Raw genomic sequence first — 21,503 nt, forward strand, 5'->3', positions numbered from 1 at the left:
AACCAATAGTCCATTATTCATAAAACAGATGGCACATAAAAAATAAAAATAAGGAGCCTGTCATTCTTCCCTTTGAATTCGTGTTAATGAGAAATATTATCCTATCAAGGGTGCCATCCATAATGAAAAGGCTTTGTACTATGTACATATATGTGTCAGTGTATATGTTTGTGATGATTTTCTTTATAGCCGAAGAAGTGTCCAACTTCGAAATGGATGTCTTCTTCCACAGCAATAGTGAGTTCTAGTACTCCGAAAGGATCCTGGGAGCTGTCCAGTGTAGCGATAGGAACAGCTGTTGGCTGTTCCATCACAGGATAGCAATGGAAATTAGGAGAGGGACAGAACAACGCTTCTCTTTGGTGAAATGAGATCACCTTTGGATGATCCCAAACTCTTTAACACTTTTGGGAAGGCCAGCTGTTACACACCTTTTAGAAAATGTTTGTCAATGCAAACACTTAAAAGGGTTTATACCCTTTGACAAACTACTCAAGAATCAATTCTAGATGCAGAAAAATTTAATTCATGAGAAAAATGACACTGTTGTTAGGCATTTAGGGTAAGTAATCCATGAATACTATTAATTCTATGGAAAGATATCTATAATCTATAATATCTGTGATCTTACAGCAGTGTCAAAATGGGCAGTCCACACCTAGAAAATAAATTCAGGAATGAGATTTTTTTTTTAAGGCAAAAAAAGTCAAGTCTTAAATATAAAAACTTCGGCGGCTATTCCTCACACATTCTGAGAGGTTATTATAATTTATGTGATATTTTACCGTTTTATTACAAATGAGAAAAGTGAGACATAAAAGTGGCAAATTGCTTGACCCAGGTTAAATTAAGTATTTGCTGTTGCTCTTGTACCTTTGCTTATATCTTCCCATCAAGATTGATTTGAAGAGAATATGACATGCTCATTGGTATCTCAGAAGAACACTATAGCCTGTTGTATCCTTGAATTCGAAACAAGAACAATGTTGTGATACTGAACCAGAAAGAGTATGACGAGAAGCATGCTGCCGAAAGACCCACAGTGGATAGTGACCCATTTTGTGGCATCCCTTAGATATACGCCATTTGTATATATGTCAGATTTATGATACTGTCTACTTTCAATTCACTCTGTGTTTTGATACCCAAATTCATTTAAGTGACCACATGCTAGAAAGTACATAAATTTGCAGATCAGAAAAAGAGGATCTAAATGAAAAACTGTAAGGAAAAAAAGACAGTAGATTTGGAAGATATAAATAATATAAAACTAGGATAAATGGCATATAAAGTGAAATTGCTAGCCATTTGAAAACCCTTCACAACCATAAGAAGTTTCTCATAATTAATGCCTTGTCAACAACATTTTAACACATCTCTGTTGTACCACAGAAAGTAAATGTTCATATTTTAGCTAGGTTCTTTAACTCTCCACCAAATTGTAAACCTCTACCTACCCATATAAAACTAGCCGTTTTGATCTGGAGGAAAGAGAAAAATGCAGAAATCATTGAGCTAAAGTGTTTGAGTTTTTCCAAATTACCTCCTTGCTTCCTTTCTTCTCTCTCATTAAGAAATATAAACATGATAAGGTTTGCAAAAAAATAAATGTAGCTCACTTTATTACTTATCTGTCACTATGTGGGATGAGACGATTGTGTTAATAACCTTAACAAGTGATAAAGCTCCATTGAAAATAGTCTTTACTTAAAGTCACATCGCATTAAATGGGGGCCTGGAAAATAATGATTTAGGTCTTAAATCTCTTGAGAGACATGGCAGGCTCTTTCTTTTTTTTAAGTACAGAAAAAAATTGCTGCAAACATGAAATCCTGTACCAAGTTAATTATTTGCCAAATCATATCTTAATGAGTGGATGGAATAATTACAAGAGTTTGAAAGTCACAGAGAGAAATCTGTAAAGTGGACTAATCACGTTCATCTGACAAATGATTCAGGATGGGAGAATGTTTGACTCTAAATGTGGAATTTAATGATCTGCGAGGTCCCAAAGTCCAAAGGAACTAATGAACTAGTGTGGCTATTAGTCTTCATATGCCATGTTTTTTTTGTCCTATTATGTGGGATGTTTTGAGCAATTGTTAACTCACTGCTTTTTGAGATAAAATGTAGAAAAACTTCCCCTAACTAGTACCCCAAAGTCCTACAATTGAAAGGAAAACGAAATATGACAGATAAATCTGCCTCCTCGATTAAAGGAATGGATGAGAACTTCAACAGCTTCTAGAATGTACCCTGCCTTCTGTACCCTCCCAAGGCAGTCTCCCCATGGATGTCTACGTGGACCAAGAACAGATCTTCCTGGCGTCAGTCTAGAACCACAGCTAAATGCTCTGCCATCAAGGAAACTGTTTCATGCACTCAGCTTCGAAATGAGAACATACTTATTATTATAGAAAGACAAGATAGAACTTAGGGTAAAACCAACATTTAATTAGAAAGTTTGATTAGCCATAATTCATCTCTTTCTCTCTCACACTCTCTTCTACTGCTTTGTCACTCTGCCTGTGTCCCGGACACTTTTATCGGAGAATTTGGAGATAGAGTCACTTCTTTGAGGGTCATCATTCCTCAAACTGGGATTGAACATGCTCCTTTATCAAATCCCATCAAGGTCTCATCCTCACCACAGGCTGTGTTTTTATTTTCTAGATTATTCAGGACAGAATATTCAAGCACATATCACGTAACAGTTTAATATGGAACAAACATCCTGGAGGATTGTTCGTACTACCACAGTATTCATCTTATCTGGGAGACTTTCCTTACTACTATGCTAATTTAGGTAAGTGACCTCTTTCCAGGGTGCAGCCCCTTGTTTACCCTCCAGTTCTTGTCCAGATTGAAAGTCCCTTGATTTTTCCATTCTATAGAAGGGTCTTCCGACCAGCCTGCCCGGAGATGGCTTTCTAGAGCCCTATCATAAATGGTGTATCAGGGTCAAGAACAATAAATCCGGCAGAGCACTGGAAAATGCAGGAAAACTCCTTGTCTGAGCAGCTGGACCTCACATATAGTAGACTCATTCCTTTTTGAGAAATAGGCTCCTCAAATTATGGATCATTTTGAACATGACAGTGTCTTTGCTATAATTTTAAATCTCCTCATATATAAAATGGAACCAGGAGCGCTATTCCTATTTTTTACCCCACGATCTCAACTTCTCTATCTCCTACCAAAGAAAAGTTGAATTAATAAAAAGGAAAGAGAAAGATTTGAGAATGTCTGACAAAAGACCGATTTGTTTACTCATTTAGTGTGCTCCTCATGTGTGCTCCATTAATGCCATGCTGGGCGGTGGAAATAAAAAGTCAGATTTACAGTCTGATCTCAAGCAGCTTTTAGTCCAATCATAATGGGGGAAAGGGAATGGACAGAGGAACAAAGCTCTCCAAAAGGCTACTGTTATTGCCGTAGACCCTTGTGTCCTTGGAGCCCACTTGTGATAGTGTTAGTAACATCTTCGACATTCTCCCTCATTCTCGGGTCCAAATTGGAGGAGCTCTGGGATAGTAATGCATCTTTCAAGTTGATGTGGGAAAAAGACTCTAGATTTTCCACCCTGTTCTGATATTCTCCATACCAATCTCACCCTTTTTTGAGTTTTGCTTGTTTAATTTGAAACTGATAAAAAGAAACTTAGAGTCATGAAGTACCAACCAGTTAATCCAAACCAAACATATTATGGGGACTGTATTAAAATCAGTGAAGTGGTCCACATGGAGTAATATATTTAGAATTGTGTAATTTTCAGAAGAAGGCCATATTTGATAAAAATTTCTACATATTTCTTGCAGAGCATGGAGATCTTCATGTGGAGTGAGCACATGAGAAGTGTGTACATGATGCTTCCTAAACTAGGAAATATACAGGAAATATGTAAAAGCAGTGACTTGATCTCACTGTGAGAAAGGAAACCCCCACCCCTATTTCTTCTCTGGCAAAGTTTTGAATGTGTATCTAGATAGTGGGGCAAGTCTGCTTCTAACATGCAATTAAAGTACCAACTAGATGATAAAATTTGCTCTACAAAACCCTCACAGAATCCTTTAGTATATGTTGTCTAATTCTTACCTTTATTGTATCGACATCAAAGTTTAACTTGAATGTCACTGCACACTCTTGTTTGCATTGAAGCTACCAAAATGCAAAATTCACAAGTCTAAACTACTGAAGTTTTAAAAAGTTTTTAAACGCATCTCCAGTTTCTTAGCGAGCTCTTCCAGAAAAAACTCCTTCCAGAGGGTGGAGAAGCCATCTCGCTTCTTTCTCTTTAGTGGCTATGCTTGTTTTACATATCTGTGACACCTTTCCACCTAGCGCTTTGGAGCACGTAGTTGGCAGAGGTCTGGGTCACATATTTTTTCCCTCAGCCTATGTCAGCACCACACGAAAAGAGCTTCTTGGGAGTGTAGAGGCTTCTACTCCAAAATGATGGTGATGCTGATGCTGATGGTGATGGTGATGGCGAGGGATAGCCAGGAACACATATCAAGCACTTCCTGTTTGCTGGGTCCTGTTCTAACTGCTTTGTTATGCATTCAGTCCTTTAATTCTGGTCTCCTAACAAAAACAACCCCATAGGTTTGATGCTCTGACTCTCAGCCGCATTTCACAGCTATGGAAACGTCAAGGGGAAGATCCCACCACCACTGGGTGGTAGCACAGGGATTCAAACTGAGACCGGGAGGCTCTGGAGGCAGTTCTTTTACCCTTTACCACTTGCTGGTCATTATTGAAAATAGTATTAATCAGGCCAAAACCAAACAAACAACCCTTAACTACATTATCAAGAATAAGAGCTATTCAAATACCCAGGGTGGGGAGAGCACATTTCCTTAAATCCCCACAGTAACATGTAAGTATAGAGTAGAGCCTTCCTGGAGTAGAGAGTGGTGAGAGGTGGGGTGTGTGTTCAGCCTCTGGGCCCCTAAAAAGCAGACATGGACAGAAGATCACAGGTGCACCCCCAGGAGAGGAAAAGGTTATCAGAGGAAGAAAACTGCAGGTGGACATGGAGCTGGAAATTACCACCACGGTCTCAGGCAGCAGCTACCTAACAGCTTTTCACCTTGTTTTTGTTCTGTCAGGACATAAGAGGCAAAGGAAAAATATGCGAGTAGGGAACATTAGCTTCAGGGCGAGGCAATGGAGCGAGGAGGAATGATTTTCTAAGTGTTGTTTTCCAGTGTTTCATTGAGCTCCTCTCCCGTTTCTATTGCAGGTTTAAAGCCCCCTTCCAAATTCACGGCAGTCATCCATGCGGTGACCCCCCTGGTCTCTCAGTCCCAGCCAGTGTTAAAGCTTCTCGTGGCTGCAGCCAAATCCCAGTACTGCGCCCAGGTGAGTGAGGGGCCGACAGCAGCACCTGCCTCCTCCAGCTCAGGGGACCAGAGCCTGCGCCTCTGCATGCTCCATGCTCTACTCCCTGGGACTCACCTAACGTCATGCCCTGTTACCCCCCTTTCATTTGTCATGCCTTGTTACTTTCTTTTTCATCAACTTAGAGGTTCTTGGAAGTGCAGTCAAGCACAGATAAGGGATGGGTTACAAAGAGATTCTTCGATGGGCTAAAGTTAAAACATAGATACCAACACATTCTTTAAAGAACACATAAGCGCATCATTTTGTTTTTAGACATCAGAGTAATAAAGCAACAGCAGAAAGGCCGTGGGAGGCCCCAGAAAGCTAAGTTTCAACAGAAGAAACAGACTTGGTGGTGTCAGGAAGTGTTTGTCCACTTTTCTTTCACAGCAACCATGACTTAATGATAAAATCGATAAAATCGGGAGCAGAAGGTTCTATCAGTGATAACAAAATTTTCCACATCTGTGTCACTCTTTCCACATTGGCTTTTTTTCTGACTTGTAAATCAGGTTGTGTAAGAAGGCTTACAAACGAGAAAGGAATTAAATCGTGTAGAAGTATGCCTTTCTGAACAGAACACATTTATTGGGAATACTAAAGTCACATGAAATCTGCAGCCGTTCCGGAGAATCCAAATCACAAGTTCACCATGCTAGTTCCATCTTGAATTCGCTTCTGTCTCCCACACTGCCTGGAGTAGCACTGCTTCCTAGCCAGTGTTCTGATGCTCACTGCCCATTTTTTAAAAAATATTTTATTTATTTATTCATGAGAGATACAGAGAGAGAGGCAGAGACATAGGCAGAGGGAGAAGCAAGGCTCCTCACAGAGAGCCCAATGCAAGACTCGATCCCAGGACCCTGGGATCACAACCTGAGCCAAAGGCAGATACTCAACCACTGAGCCACCCAGGTGCTCCTCACTACCCATATTTATTTACCTTGTTCACTGGTGTTATCTCACTCATCATATGATATCAGAATTTAGGAGACCACTTTATTAAGATTCAGCAACCCTGAAATTTACTTCTTTCTCCCTGGCTTTCTCCTACCCCCTTGATGCTATTTTTTGCAGGTTATACCTTTTCTCCTCTCTATCTAGTTGTTGAGGTGATCAGGTGCTGGAGATTGTGTGGGAGGGGGACTCTCTTTAAGATTCAAGTCTGATGTCTGCCTCTGCCTTACGTAGGCTTCTGTGTCCTCCCTCTCGTCCTGTCTCTGAGAAGAAACTGGGGTGGAGGCCTATCTACAACCAGCCTTACCAAGCCATCTAATGACCCCCTGTCCCTTTCAGATCATAGTTCTGTGGAATTGTGACAAGCCCCTACCAGCCAAACACCGCTGGCCTGCCACAGCTGTGCCTGTCATCGTCATTGAAGGAGAAAGCAAGGTAAGGTGGGAAGGGGTCCTGAGCGTGGAACCACCATGGAGTCCTTGTTTCTCTAGGGGCACTGTGGGCACTGGCCCTCGACGTCTTCTTCCTGCCTTGAGGAGCTTCTGGCCTTGGACTTTTTTCTAAAATTTTCCCTGTTGCTGAATATCCTCAGTGTGGACAGCCTTAGGTTCTCAAACTGGGGAATTGTGGGTCTTAATACCACTTCTTTAGGAGATTTGTGGCCATGCATATACTTATCTGACCTCGCTTTCCTCGTCTACAAAATGGAAGTAATAACACATATTCCTAAGTTGCTATTAGGATTAAATGAATTTAGAGCCTGGCAATAGTGATCCTTGTATAAACGATGAGGATCAAGACGAAGCTGCTGATGGCAGCATGCATGAGATTTGCTTAGCTGGTTCATCTGGATCAGTTGTATCTTTCAGAATAGTGGCTCATCCTCATATTTATCTTCAAAAGGACATTTGCACTTTAATTTCGTTTGGGTGTCTTCATCAGAGACTCACACATGTGCCTAGCTGGCCCCTTGCTTCCATTCTCCAATTCATTTTGCCTAGAAGTGAATGATCTTTTAATCATCTCTCAGCCTTAAGGGACTCTATTTGCTAATGCTTGAAATTAACATTTGAGGCCGTGTGTAATCTGGCCTTGGCCAGCCTCGCCAGTCTTCTCTCTCATTACTTAACCGCCCCAGACCCTGTTCTCTCACCAAATTTGATCATTCACAGTTATCTAAGTTGAACTGTGTCCCCTCTGGCCTATGATTCTTGTTTTTCCCTTTTGCTATAAGTCTTGACCATCCCTTCTCAATTTTTTTTATCTCTGTTATCAAACTTCCCATGCATTCTTTAAGCCCCCGCCCCCAAGCTACCTCCTCTTTGGAGTTTCTTCTGCTCTTGGCAGCCAGAGGTGAGTTCTTTTTTCTCTCGCTTCTGCTAATTGCTTTCTTGTAGATCATATCCATTGTGAAGAAATTATTTGCTACTAAATGGAACAGATTGGTGGAGCACGTCATCTAAGAGACATCCTTTGTCGGTCCCCAAGGAGGCAGGTCTTGAGACATTGTCTCCCACTAAGTAAAACATCTTCGAGCCAAAATAAAAAATATCAATTAGGTCTAAACATTTGAAACGATCATTTGGCTTGCTAAAAGTGGCAGTTTCGTGTAGTTCAACATGATGCAGTGAGAATTATAACTGTTACTTGGGCAAGATGATCAGTGCATTATCCATTCGTTTCCAACATATGAGTGCCCACTCTATGCTGGGTACCATGCAGTATGTTGGAACACAGTGTGGAATATGACAAATAAAGTCCCAACATTCACAGGGTTGGAGTCAAGCAACATGGTTATCCAAGAGCTGCCTCATAAGCATTTAACAAGCAATGGTGGGAATTAGAAAATCACCTGCCTCTCCGCATGGGTCTTCCTTACCCTTATGAAATCCATCTCACCATAGATGTGGTTTCAAAAAAGGGATGGCATACAAAAATCTCCTGCCTACAATCCCATATGTCTGTCTCCCCAATGCCAATGCCCGAGGTCCCGAACAGTGCTCAGATGGATGCTGTCAACATGGGTGACTAGATCTCCTTCTGGTAGATAAGTCTTCCTTTGAATTTGTCAGGATGTTCAAACAGGATCCAATCAGACTGACCAGGAGCCATTCTGACTCCTATGGTTAGTTTTGTATTTTTACACACAAATTCATTGGTTGATATTTTTATTTGCACTCTGTGATTTGTCCTTGTTTCCTTATATATAAGATGGTGGCTCCATCAGATGTAACTTATAAGATATTTCACATTCTCCCAGCCATATCAATTGCTTCTCAGCCTTTTGGCTAAGACAAAGTGTCATACATTCTCCCAGTCTATTTGTGTCTACACTTCTGGCCATTTGTTGAGTCCTGGCCTCCCCCTTGGCTACTGGTTCCAGGGGGCCATTCCTCTACCCTCACGCTTGCTGCCCTGGGATTACAGCACCTACTAAAGCATTTGCACTTAATTAGTATTACGTCAGGCTCCGTATTTTGGGAACCTAGGCCAAGACTTGGGCCCATTTTGAGGATTCAGTGAGATAGTGCATTACAGGTGTTTAGCCCTGGGCCTGTGGCACACAAAGGGTGCAGTAAGTGTTAGCTACTCTTCTGGGAGGCATTGGGATGTTATGGTTTGTATTATGGGCTCTAAAGCGAGTTATTTGGGTCTGTGTGCCTCAATTCCTTCTTCAGTTAATGGAAACAATCATAATACCTAACTTTTATTTCTAAAAGATCAAATGGTCCAATACTAGACTTGTTAAAAGCACTCGGAAGTGTGGGTGCACATGGTGGCTGCTTGATAAATGTTAACTCTCACTGTGCTTTGTACAGTTACTTGGGGATATTTCTTATGTTCTCCATTAGACAATAAACTTCTGGAGTCTTGGTCATTTCCTATCCATGTTTGCTAATTTCAGAAGCGATTGGGCTGGTATACAGTTGCTAAACATTTCTTACGTGAACTAATAAGCAAAACCCATTCCACTCAAGATTGACTTTGCAAGATACCAGTTCCTTTCATGCTGAACTGTTCAACTTATGGAATGTGGCTGAGGCAAGGTATTTGGAAGACAGCATCTAGTTTCTACAGGACAATCTGAAGTGACTGAATTAAGGTCTCTTAACCTCTGTTGATGAAGCAGGTGCAGAAAAAGGAATGGATCCTTTTATTAAACCAGTGGTTGGGCACATAATGGGGAAGAAGTCCTAGGTCCTGCTCATTCCCCATTTTACATTTCCATCTCTAGGCTTGAGTTTAGAGTGGAGGTGTTTTCTGCTTCAGCTACAAAATTCTGTTTTGAGTATAAAGGCCTTGTTGTCTGTGCAGCTCTCCCCTCTAGACTTAACAAGAGAAGGGTCAGGGCATCACTAAGCTGGCAGCTAATGGTTTCTGTGTTAGTCGGTGGACATGTAAACAGTATCCGGAGAATTGCTTCAGGCTGAGATTTCTGAGCACCGTGTATATGGGGTTGCTGATCGCTTTATATATTATTTTGAAAACCCGAGAAAGGAAAAGAAAACTTGACCCAGTTGACAGATGTGTAAGAGCAGACCCTGGAGCCATTTATGCTGTAGATCCATCCCTTGAGCTCCCAGAGATGGAAAATACTGGGCACTTCCCATCCTTTATGTCAGAAGCCCTCCAGTAGCTTCACGGGCATGGAAACTGAATCTCACAGATAAGCTGGCTTCCTGTTATAAATACAGGCTTGAGCTTCTTGGGGTGGGGGTCCTCAGACTTGTAGAAAGCATACCCTTGGCAGCCAGGGTAAGGGCCTCCCTTTTCCCTTTGTCTTCTATGTCCAACTGCTGCATTCCCTGACTTTTGTGCCTTGAGAGTTGATGGCAAATGTCTTTTCCCTTGACCTCCAAGTGTGAGGTTAGAGAGGATGTCGTAACTGTTGATAGAACTTCCAGAGGGAGGTGGAGAATATGAGATTGCCCCCAATTCACTTTTGAGGTCCTTTTCAAGGCTGAGACAGGCATAGCACAGTGGCTGAGGTGCTCTACAGAATCTCACCCTGGGGGAGGAAATGCCGATGGGTGCATCTTGAGCAAGACACCTACCTAACCTCTCTATGCCTTAGCTCTCTCAGCTATAAAATGGGATTATTATAAAGCAGAGACTCGATGAAGTATATAAAGAACTTGGAACATTTCTGGCACATAGTAAATGTTTTTACAATGTTAGTTATTCTCATGGTTAGTTATTCTGTAGTACGTTCAACAAAGAGGTTTGAGATATGACTGTCACAGAGAAGTCTCTCTAGTCTTTTTTTTTTTTTTTTAAGATTTATTATTTATTTGAGAGACAAAGAGTACCACCAGCAGGAGGGGCAGGGGGAGAGAGAGAGAATCCACAGCAGATTCTGCACTGAGCACAGAGCCTGAGCCAGGGCTCTATCTCAAGACCCTGAGATCATGACTGTTGGTCCAAAACCAAGATTTGGATGCTTGGCCAACTCAGCCACCCAGGCACCCTGGAGTCTCTCTAGTCTTAATTTTTCTAGCTGGTCCCTCACCCCAGGCATACCTGCACACACCTCACTATGCCTTATCCTCGAGTTGCCCAAACTTTATTCATATGCTACAATTTGCCTAAATCCATAGGCCACATGTATTATTGTTTATTTAATATTTGTCTATAATTCAGCTTTTTGTTTCAGTGAGATTTTTCAGTAACTTTATTACTACCTGTTACTGCTGTAGCTGTTATTGCTGATATATCTGTGTGTATTTTTTGCCAATCTATGTAACATCAGTAAAGAATAGAATTTTTAAATGTTTTTCTACATGCCTCCCAAAATAACATGGCCTTCCAGTGGTGTGTGCCCCACACTTGGAATCACAGCTCCATCCATCCATCCACTCTTTCCAGGCCTCAGAGAGCTGGTTCTCTCCTCTGAGCCTTCACATCCTCTGAGCCCTGTTTCTGCCTCACTTCTGCTTATACCTGGTAAATTCCTACCCATCGAGTCCTGCTTCAATGTCAATTCTCTGAGGCCTTCACCTGCCCTCCCAAGCAGCAGCTTGCTGCACCCTCTGTTCTCCTGGCCTTGTCCATGGCCGGCTAGGACTGATCATCTGCATCTTGATGTCTCTGTGGACTGTGAACTCCTGCGAGACAAGAGAAGATGTCTTATTGACCTTTGTACTCTCTTTGACTAGCAAGGTGTCTGTACACAGTAGGTGTCCACTAACTGTAGAACAAGACTCTGTGCTGATAGGAGATGGAAGTCTTCAGTGTTGAGGGATGACATGGTGGTAGACCATTCTTTTTGAAAGTGAGGATGGGGAAGTTTTCCTGCAAACAAGACTAAATTTACCTCTCTTTTCCTTCATTCTTTCCTTCTTGCCTGCTCTCTGCCCCCTCCCAGGTCATGAGCAGCCGTTTCCTGCCCTATGACAACATCATCACAGACGCGGTGCTTAGCCTAGATGAGGACACTGTGCTTTCAACCACAGAGGTAAGCGCCCTCCCCAGAGGAGTGGGCAGTGGGCTCTCCAGGCAGTTGCCCCAATTCCAAGGGGCCAGGGCTTCTTTTGCCCTTGCCTCGGCCAACTCAAAAACCTTATTCAAAACTTCCTGCAGCTTCTGTTCTAATCAACCAGTGCCTATTAGCACCTTGCCACCGCCTGGCACCCTGCTGAGGGCATTTCCCCTTTGTTTTCTCTGCTAATTGGCTCCTCATTTGCATGGTAGTGCTTCACCTCTCCCCTCCTGCCTGCCCTCCTTTTGTTTTTAAACAGCACAGCTGTGGGCAGGTGTGCAAAACTCTGAAGAGTAGGGGGCCACCTATCTCACATCATCTTGAAACCACGGAGTCCAGAGTCCAGAGTGAACAGCCCATCCTTTCCTAGTGATCCTAATGCCTGTGTGGGTGGGTTTTGCCTTTGTCAGGGAACACTATTCTGGGTTCTGAAGGCAGCTTCTGTGTCTCGGTTTAAAGTGCTCATTTTCTTTCACCCACACAAGAGCAAACGGTTTCACTTTAAGACTGAGACGGGAGATCCTTGCTATTTCAGATGTTCAGGTATTTGTGCCAAAAATAAGATTGCACAAAGAACGTGTGAGGAGGGGGGAGAGAGAGAGAGAGAGAGGAGAGATAGATACGATAGAAAACCAATTTTTACAACTCGAATGAGTATTGATCTCAGAAACTTTACTTGAAACCATCGAAGGGACCAAAGACAGTTCTATAAAAATGTCGTGTATCGGAAATGCATTATTAATGGTAGCTGCTAAAAAGCATGGAGACCGAGCTACTTATACCTCTCCCTTTCTTTTTCCCCTCGTATTCATAATCATTTTCTTTTCGATTTAAACATCGACACTCACCAGCATGCACTTTCCTGGACACCAGCCCGATTCTAATGGCCTGCTGCCCGCGTAGCCAGTGCTTGGTGTTAACCTAGGCTAGCAGTCCCACTGTCTCGTTCTCGAAATTCCACCGATGCTTCCAATTTCCATCAGATGGAATTGAACAGACATTATGTGCAGCCTAAACCACCCCAGGACAAAATGCCCTGGGCCTCACCTTGGTAAAATACTTTCTCCGTAGCCCAGGCTCTATAAATACTCAGTGAATGAATGATTGAAGGGATGCATGCTGAGGAGATTAAAGTGCGAACACACAGCCAATTGTGTCATGTGCAAGTCAGCAGGAGGAAGGGGCTGGGGGTGGGGGAGATATGTTTAATGTTCAAAGGGAACGACAGCTATGGAATACAGGGTATGGGACACTCCAGCTTACACGTTTCCTGTGAGGGAAGCTGGCATCCTCGGAGCACATTCATTCAGCAAGTATTTATTGAGGGATCTCTTTGTTCTGGTCTCCATGCCGGGGACTTTGATTACACAGTTCCTGCCTCTAGCCATCAGAGTCGGGCAGCAAATGGAATCCAAGTCCGGTGATTCCAGGGAAGGGATTTCAGTTGACTTGGGTGGGTGGGGTTAAAGACACTGGGGTATCTGGAGAGTGGTAAGACCAGGAAGCAGCTCCCACTCCTAAGTCTGAAGGAAATAGTGTTTCAGAGTCTTTAAGAGGTGGAACCTGGGAGAGGAAGAGGAAGCCAACTCTACAGGAGCTATGATCATGGAGGCATGTGACAACTGCCTGAGACTCTCGTGCCAAACCTCAGAGGGAGCCAGGAAGAAATACTCCGGCCTCTCTTTCTCTCTGTCCCATGTCCATTTCCTGTGGGGGACGCCCACTGACCTAACCTGGTCACCACCAGCCTGTAAGGAAGCCCAGGCTGTGCCATCCATGAGGTTCCATCATGCCAGGGCACAGAGCTTGGCAAGAAGAGTGGAGAGTGGACCTTGGAGGGCAAACACAGGGAAAGCAGCACATGGACACCAGCGTGTTGTCAACACAACCATGGCATATATTTAAGTCATTATCCCGTGACCTCAAGTACTCATGCATCTCACATCTTCCACTGGGCAGCAAGAGGGCACTCAACAGTTGGTTGTTTTGTTTTGTTTTATTTTGTTTTGTTTTTCCTGTCCCATGGTCAAATATCTTTGAGCATCTGTGATGTTTCCATGGGCAGGTGAATTTCTTTCTCAAAGACCAGCAATTCCAGACGCTCTGTGCATGCTGGGAGGAATGTGTGCCCTACATGAAGTAATTAGAAGTCTGTGGATGGAAAATGATAATATAAATTTAAGAGTCTGGTGGTCTGGTTTACTTTTGCCTGCTGATCTTGGAGTGATCCTGTCACCTGACATGGTCAAGGACAAAGGACTTCTCTTTTTTAAAGTGAATAGATGTTCATTTTATTTCCTCTCTCAGGAGTCTCCGCTCATTTAAATGCCTCTCCGTAGTAGTCAGGATAGATTTTTAAGCAGCATTCTGTAAAGGGTATTAGATATAGTTGGTTTACAGTTATTTACATTTATCGGAGTTGCTGCAAATTCTCAAAAGAAAACAGATGTTGGTTTTTAAGAGAAAAGGCCTCATAAGCTGACCTTTACCTCCTTTGATGTGCTAATGATCTTCTCGAAAGCAGAACTATCACAAGAATCATAGTTTTATCTGAATTTACTTTTGAGTTCCTTTGAAATGACTTGAAACAGCTTTGAGATAGTAAGAAATTCATGTGATGAAAAAACCCCATCGGGTTCTATAGTAGTTGCCAGGGCGTGTGTTTCCTTTTCAAAGAATAATGGAAAACCCCAAAGAGCGCTGACAGCCAGGCTGATTCTTTGACGACGGGCTGCATAATATATTGGCCCATCAGTTGGCACCATTAGTATCGAGCGCCAGTGATGGCATGCCGGTTATCACAACCCGATTTCAATCTTCTGGCAAATACCGTCTGCTCCCCTGCTGCTGTCTTCGCGATCCCCTGTGTCCCAACAAGCTTTCTTAACGTATTTTCCAACACCCTATTTTTTTTCTGGATGTTTTCATTTGGGAGGAACAAGCTATATTCTTGAGGCTCTTTTATCTTGAGTTAGGGCATGAAACTAGATTTTCATTACAATTTGAATTTATCACTATTCACAAAAATAGTGACTTCTAGGCCCAAAGGGTTCAGAGATAGAAACGACCCTCACAGATCACTCAGGCCAGCGCTCCCGAAGGATGGAGTGTGTGTACCTCAGTTTTGCATACTTCATGGCAAGTATATTTCAACAATTGTATTTACTGTTTGTCAGAAAACAGTATAGCAAGCAACCAAACCAGGGTTTCTCTGGCAGGTTTACCTAGGATGAGGCCAAGGGGGGAGTGGAGGGAGAGAATGCCTGGGGCAGTTTAAAGAAAAATAGGAAAGAAGTAATTGTATGGTGTGGGGATGTGGCAAGAAAGGAATGATGTTGTACATGTGGTGAAAGCTTGTGAACTACTGATCCAGGCTGATTTGCTTTGTTCTTTTAATTGAGATAACATTTGTAACATGAAATTAACCATTTTAAAGTGAATAATTGAATGGCATTTACTGCATTCAAAATGCCAGGCAGCCACCAGTTCTATCTTACTCAAAACCATTTTCATTGCCCAGAAAAGAGACCTCAAATCTACTAGTCAGTCACTCCCTCCCTAGATTTTAGAACCGCAGATCTGTTTTGTGGATTCACCTCTTCTGGGAATTTCTACAATATGTGGCCTCTTGTGGGTGGCTTCTTTCACTCAGCATGCTGTTTGCAGCGTTCATCCATAGTCTAAGTATTTCATTCCTTTGTAGAGCTGAGTAACATTCCACCATATGGATATACCATGGTTGGTTTATGTATTTATTCATCAGTTGATAGAACCTGGGTTGTTTTCAACCACTGTTGGCTGTTGCAAATAGTTATTGCTTTTCGACCTCTAGGAGGTGGGAACTGGACTTGGCACCATCACTCAGTTCCCAGCCACCATCACAGCGCTGCTACTGGAAATATTTGTGGAATAAATGGAATTTCCATTTGCATTGCTTATGAAGAAGAGATAAGAAAGGTTGTAGGGTGAATGTATAACCTGTATAAGAGTTAAATTGTTCTCAGTGCTATAGCAACAGAACTAAAAGAAGGCTATGGTAACAGTACTTACCAAATTTGAAACCAGAAGGCTGGGTTTGCATCTTGACTCTGCCACTTACTAGCTCAGGAAAATTACTTGCACCTCCATGTACCTTAGCTTCCCTCTCTGCAAATTGGAAACTGTAAAATGACGTACTTCTCAGGGTTATTGGAAGATTACATGAGTTCAAATGTGTAAGTACTATAACCAGAGCATTACATGATTATGAGCATTATATGATCGTTTGCTGTTATTGTTTTAATTTTTTTACTTCCTATGTATTTATTTATCATTCATCAAACAATCCTAGCAAGTCAGAAATTCACTCACACATTTTAAAACAGACGATTTGCTAATTATAAATGTCAGTTTTTAACAGGTTGAGAAGTACCTGCTTTGGGTTACTATTAGCACTGGAAAGTCACTTCCCTGCATTTTCTTTAAAATAATCATATGGCTTCACTTGGCCTCTTCCCTACTCTTAGTGATTTTTCATTATGGATGCTTTTTCTAGATTTCCTTTATGCTGAGCAACTTCAAACCTGAGAGGCCTGACTTACATTTCTGATACCCGCTCTGAAATCCTGTTAGAACTTGTGTGGTTTTTAAACATCTAAACATCTTTTCTCTCGCTCTTAAGATGATGCTTTTCTTTTAGTCACTTTGGCTTTGCCATATTGCTAGTCGTGATGCATGCTGTATATTCATCCTCTGGATGTATATAGGAAATCTCCCGTTTATAAAACAAGCATTTGTGCCTCGCATGAATCAGTGGTCACGTGCACCGTGGAGGGAGGAGGGGGAGGAAAAAGCAACTGCTTTTGTGACTTGTGTTTTTGCTTGAACAAACTGGATCCTAAAGGACACATCGACGATTTCTCTTCTTCTTTCGTTTCTGCACTAATCTGAAGTTTCAACAGAAAACATTAACATGTGCATAATTATGGGGCAAAATGTCAAGCAGTCGGTTTAATTTGCTGATGAATACATGGAATTAATGTTTCGCAACAGTCCTGGGATTTCGCGTTATGAATTAGCAGGGGGAAGGTAATGTTTTGTTGACATTTGTTAACACTGTTGATTGCTTGTTTGGCTTGTGTTCGCCTGCAGGTGGATTTTGCCTTCACAGTGTGGCAGAGCTTCCCCGAGAGGATTGTGGGGTACCCTGCACGCAGCCATTTCTGGGATAACTCTAAGGAGCGGTGGGGGTACACGTCCAAGTGGACAAACGACTACTCCATGGTGTTGACAGGAGCTGCTATTTACCACAAGTGAGGAATTTAGATATCTTGCATATCGATTTTTATATGACTCCTTATATATTAGCTTCCGGCTGCTGCATAATCAGAAACTTGTGCCAAATCTTGTTAACAACATTAACAAAAATCAGTCTGCATCGCTGTTTACCTTCCAGCAGTGCGGCCAACATGTGTCTTTGAAGCCAGTAAAACCCCTTGGTTTACTGTATTTCCAGAACTAAGGGTAGAGTAACATCTTCAGTTTGTCTGAAACTGGAGGACAGACTCACATATATTGAGTAACGGAACATTTCAAATAACAGCAACAAAAGTAAATACTGAAGTATGCACCCCCAGGCATCATCTATGTGCTTGCGATTTACCCTAGAGTAAAAAAATAAGAATGAAAAATAAAAACCTCTTGCCTATGTGGGTTTTCTATTCTAACAAGGGGAGGACACTGTATTCATAATAATTCTCTAATAGGTTAAGGGAGTGAGTCATATAGCAAAAAGGCAAAGAGGAGCTGGTCAAGGATCATGAAGGTAGAGGGTGATGTTTAAGGGTGGCCAGATCCTCACTGAACAGATGAGATCAGAGCAGAGACTAAAGAGAAGGAGAGAAATCATCCAAGAGGATTTTTGTATGAAGAGTGCTCTGGTGAAGGGAACAGCTCAGCCAGAATGATGGCTAGATGCCCCAAGCCAGAGTGTTGGAGGAATATCAGGAAGACCAATGTGCTGAGAGTGGAATGAGTGGAAAGCAGGAGAGAAAGAGGTTACAGGGGCCCAGATACAGGACCTTGCTCTCCGTCATGAGGACTTCACTCTCCTCTGAGTGACATGGGATTCAGCATAGGGCTTTGAACAGAGTGGAGACATCTTTTTATATTTTAGTCATCCACACTGGGTGCTGTGTTGAGAATAGACTATATGGGGGCCAGGGTAGAAGCAGGACTTTTTAGGAGGTGATTGGCATCTAGCCAAGAGATGATGGAGCCTAGGAGCCAGAAGTGGTAAGTAGTGATCAGATTATAGGCATATTTTGAAGATCTCTAGCATAATGTCTTAACAGATTAGATATAGAGTTGGATAATGGTGTTTGTTTGTTTGTTTGTTTGTTTTGATCCCAGGAACTGGAAAGATAGGCCATCAAGAGATGGGGAAAGCTCTTATAGATGGATTAGGTATTAGGGAAAATACAGGAGTTCAGTCTTGGGCATGTTAAGACATCCAAAAGGATATGTTGGAAAAACAGCAGGGACAGAGATATACAGTTGGGGGTTGTTTGAATAGATGTGGTCCCTTAAAGCCAGGGCACTTAGGTAAGATTGCCAAATTAGTGAGTGTAGGTAGTTAATGTTACTGACTCAGTCATTAATAAAATCCCCATTCTTCTGCCTTAGTAAGGTGAACACACTAATTGTAACCTAGTCTTTTTTTAGTAAAGAATAGAGAATCTTGCCGTCATAGGGGTAGAGTTGGAAGTGCACAAGGAATAAGCATTTAGGTTGGCTGAATCTTGATCTTAAGACCCTACCTCTTAAAAGTTCATTGTTCCCTTTCTTCCCTGCCACTACCACTCAGTGAATCTGATTTATTCAAGTTATTTTTCTTATAAATACATGCTAATATGTCTCTCTTAATAGAATGGTAGAGTGAGAAGTAATTCAACTTAATTATGGGTCCTCCATAATGATTGGCCACCAGATTACTTAGGAGTTTGCTTTAACAGTGTCAAAATAATATGGTTTATAGACCACAAAAATGGAATAGTATATTGGATTCAGAATTATAGAATAGTATTGAATACAATTCTGATTAAACTAGTAATTAAAATTGTAAAGCAGTTTGTAAGGATATGTGGATTATGTGTAAGTAACTTCTCTTATCATCCGATTATTCGGTTTCTAACCAACCACCCTGATATTAAAGTCATGCTGCCCGAGCAATATCTGCATCATTGTGTATCCCTGGGACCTTATTTCCTTATCTGTAAAGCAGGGATAATAATAATACCTCTATCATAGGCTCCTTATGAGGATTGTATGGTACATTCCTTGTAAAACACTTGAGAACATTATCTGGCACATAGTATCATTGAAGTGGTGGCTATTGTCATGATCATCTATATGTTTAGAGATTCAAACAGTAAGTATAGGTTTCCTGTCAAAGAAGACCTTCTCTGATTATACAATGATGGGCACCTATGAAACTTGTCTGGCTTTTACAGATATTATCACTACCTGTACACCCATTACCTGCCAGCCAGCCTGAAGAACATGGTGGACCAACTGGCCAACTGTGAGGACATTCTCATGAATTTCCTGGTGTCTGCTGTGACAAAATTGCCTCCAATCAAAGTCACCCAGAAGAAGCAGTATAAGGAGACAATGATGGGGCAGGTAAGAATAGAACTCTCCTTCTCTGCTTTGCTCGCTGGTTGTTTAGCCTGAGGTAATGAGACTCACTGTTCCTCTAGGAAGGATAATGAGGAAATTTTTTAAAATCTCTTAAAGCCCCAGAAGAGTATATGGTTGGCACATGGATGATTGGGAAGATGAGAGTCAAGGGTATCTTTATATCAAGAATGTAAAAGCTCTCATATAACCTACAAGGTGGCATGAGAAACATGTACATTCTCCAGAGTTAAAGACCTACAAAGAATTTATGTAAGTTTATTGTAGGTACTTTATTTAATGAATAGCTAATAATATTGTCTTCAACACACCCTTCTGGTGATTTCTCTTGAGTTGGGTGAGCACCTTGGTTACAGAGCAGGAATCACGATCCTTGATCTTCCCCTAGAACACAAGTCAGTTACCTTCTGAAACTCAGTTGGCTCATCTCTAAAATAGAAAGGCTAAAAATCAACCTCACAGGGTTGAGATAACATGTATGAAAACTAGGGACACCTGGGTGGCTTAGTGGTTGAGCCTCTGCCTTCAGCTCAGGGCATGATCCTGGGAACCTGGATCTAGTCCCACATCAGGCTCCTAGCAGGGAGCCTGCTTCTCCCTCTGTCTGTGTCTCTGCCTCTCTCTCTCTCTCTCTCTCTCTCTCTGTGTGTGTGTGTGTGTCTCATGAATAAATAAATAAAATCTTTAAAAATTTTTTTAAATGTATGAAAACTTTTATGAAAGTAAAATATTGTTGAGTCATATAAGTTTAGTACTAAAGATAGTTACAAGGAAATATAATCCAACTTTCTCTTTTTATAAGTAAGAAAACTAGGACCCAGAGAATTTAAACATATTGCCACAAGTCACCTACTACTAGAGATAGAATTGGGAGTTGAATCCCAGGCTGTTCCTCCCACTACTGGTTATTTTACACCTCTGGGTCCGTTATCAGACTGATCTGGCTAAGCTGAAATTCATCCACTTTTATTCATCTTAGACAGAGCCCAATACTATATAGAAGAAATCAAAAACCTGTAGACTGTTTAGGTCCAGTCAGGTTAAATCATGGAGGAATCCAACAGCATTTGAGTCAACCTGGAAGAATGTACTTGAGGTACATTGAGTTGTTTGGGTTTTCCATGTACCTTGTCCCAGTCATTATTGAAAATCATATACAGATCTAGCTTTTGCAAAGGAAAACTTAACCAGACCTCATGTTAACACGGTTGATGGATTTTCCATCACTAAATTCAGTAAAAGCAAAAACCTTACAGGATCTTAAGTGTATAAAATTTCATAAAAAAATAAAATAAAATAAAATTTCATAATTCAGTATTTACAAACATGTACAGATTGTCACTGGTTATGACAGAACTGCTGTCCTTAATGAGCAATGAGTCTTGTGGCAAATTTTATTTCCCTCTAACTACTAAAAGAACACGCAAGGCGATTTGCAAGAACTTTTCATCTTTAAGGCTAGCAGACTAGTCACATTCAAGTCAGATATATTGAGTGGCTACTGTACGCCCAGGCATTTTTATCAATGTCATTCAAGGATGTAACATTCCTTTAGTATTGTTTGCTCAGAAACTTCTGTGAACTTCCCTGAGGTTACACACTCATTAGGAGTGGAACTCTAATAACACATGGTTCCATAGGAGTCCATTTTCTTTTCTTTTCATAGATTTGCCTAATTCTACCAAATCAGTATTTCAAGTGATTTTACACATATTTTGGGACAAATATAAATTTAGCCTTAGATAGAACTTGATGTGTCTAGTTAGATATGTACTGTATGTGGCCCCTCCTGCCCCCCGCTTCCTGTCATACACATTAGTTTATTGAATGTGTGACTGGTAATATAAACGGATATCATGTGCTAGTAAGATTATGTTTTTATTATGCAGGAAATATATATTCTCTAATATGTTGGTTGACCCAAAATAAATGTTAAAATCTACAGGCAAAAATGATACTTTGATTCAACTGGATTCTTTTTTTTTTTTTTCTTTTTCATTTGTAA

General features: G+C 41.5%; 1 protein-coding gene across 1 annotated transcript in view; it reads left to right on the top strand.

The window, feature by feature from the left end:
* Window positions 1-21,503, top strand: part of EXT1 (exostosin glycosyltransferase 1) — a 285,234-nt gene that overhangs the window by 261,770 nt on the left and 1,961 nt on the right. The window contains exons 5-10 of the mRNA XM_025993374.2: window positions 2,674-2,806; window positions 5,246-5,364; window positions 6,682-6,777; window positions 11,708-11,797; window positions 16,952-17,112; window positions 19,312-19,483. Coding sequence (XP_025849159.1) covers window positions 2,674-2,806; window positions 5,246-5,364; window positions 6,682-6,777; window positions 11,708-11,797; window positions 16,952-17,112; window positions 19,312-19,483 — 771 coding nt within the window. The remainder of the gene's footprint in view (window positions 1-2,673; window positions 2,807-5,245; window positions 5,365-6,681; window positions 6,778-11,707; window positions 11,798-16,951; window positions 17,113-19,311; window positions 19,484-21,503) is intronic.

This window comes from Vulpes vulpes, chromosome 13 (genome assembly GCF_048418805.1).
Source record: "Vulpes vulpes isolate BD-2025 chromosome 13, VulVul3, whole genome shotgun sequence".
Lineage (NCBI taxonomy): Eukaryota > Metazoa > Chordata > Mammalia > Carnivora > Canidae > Vulpes > Vulpes vulpes.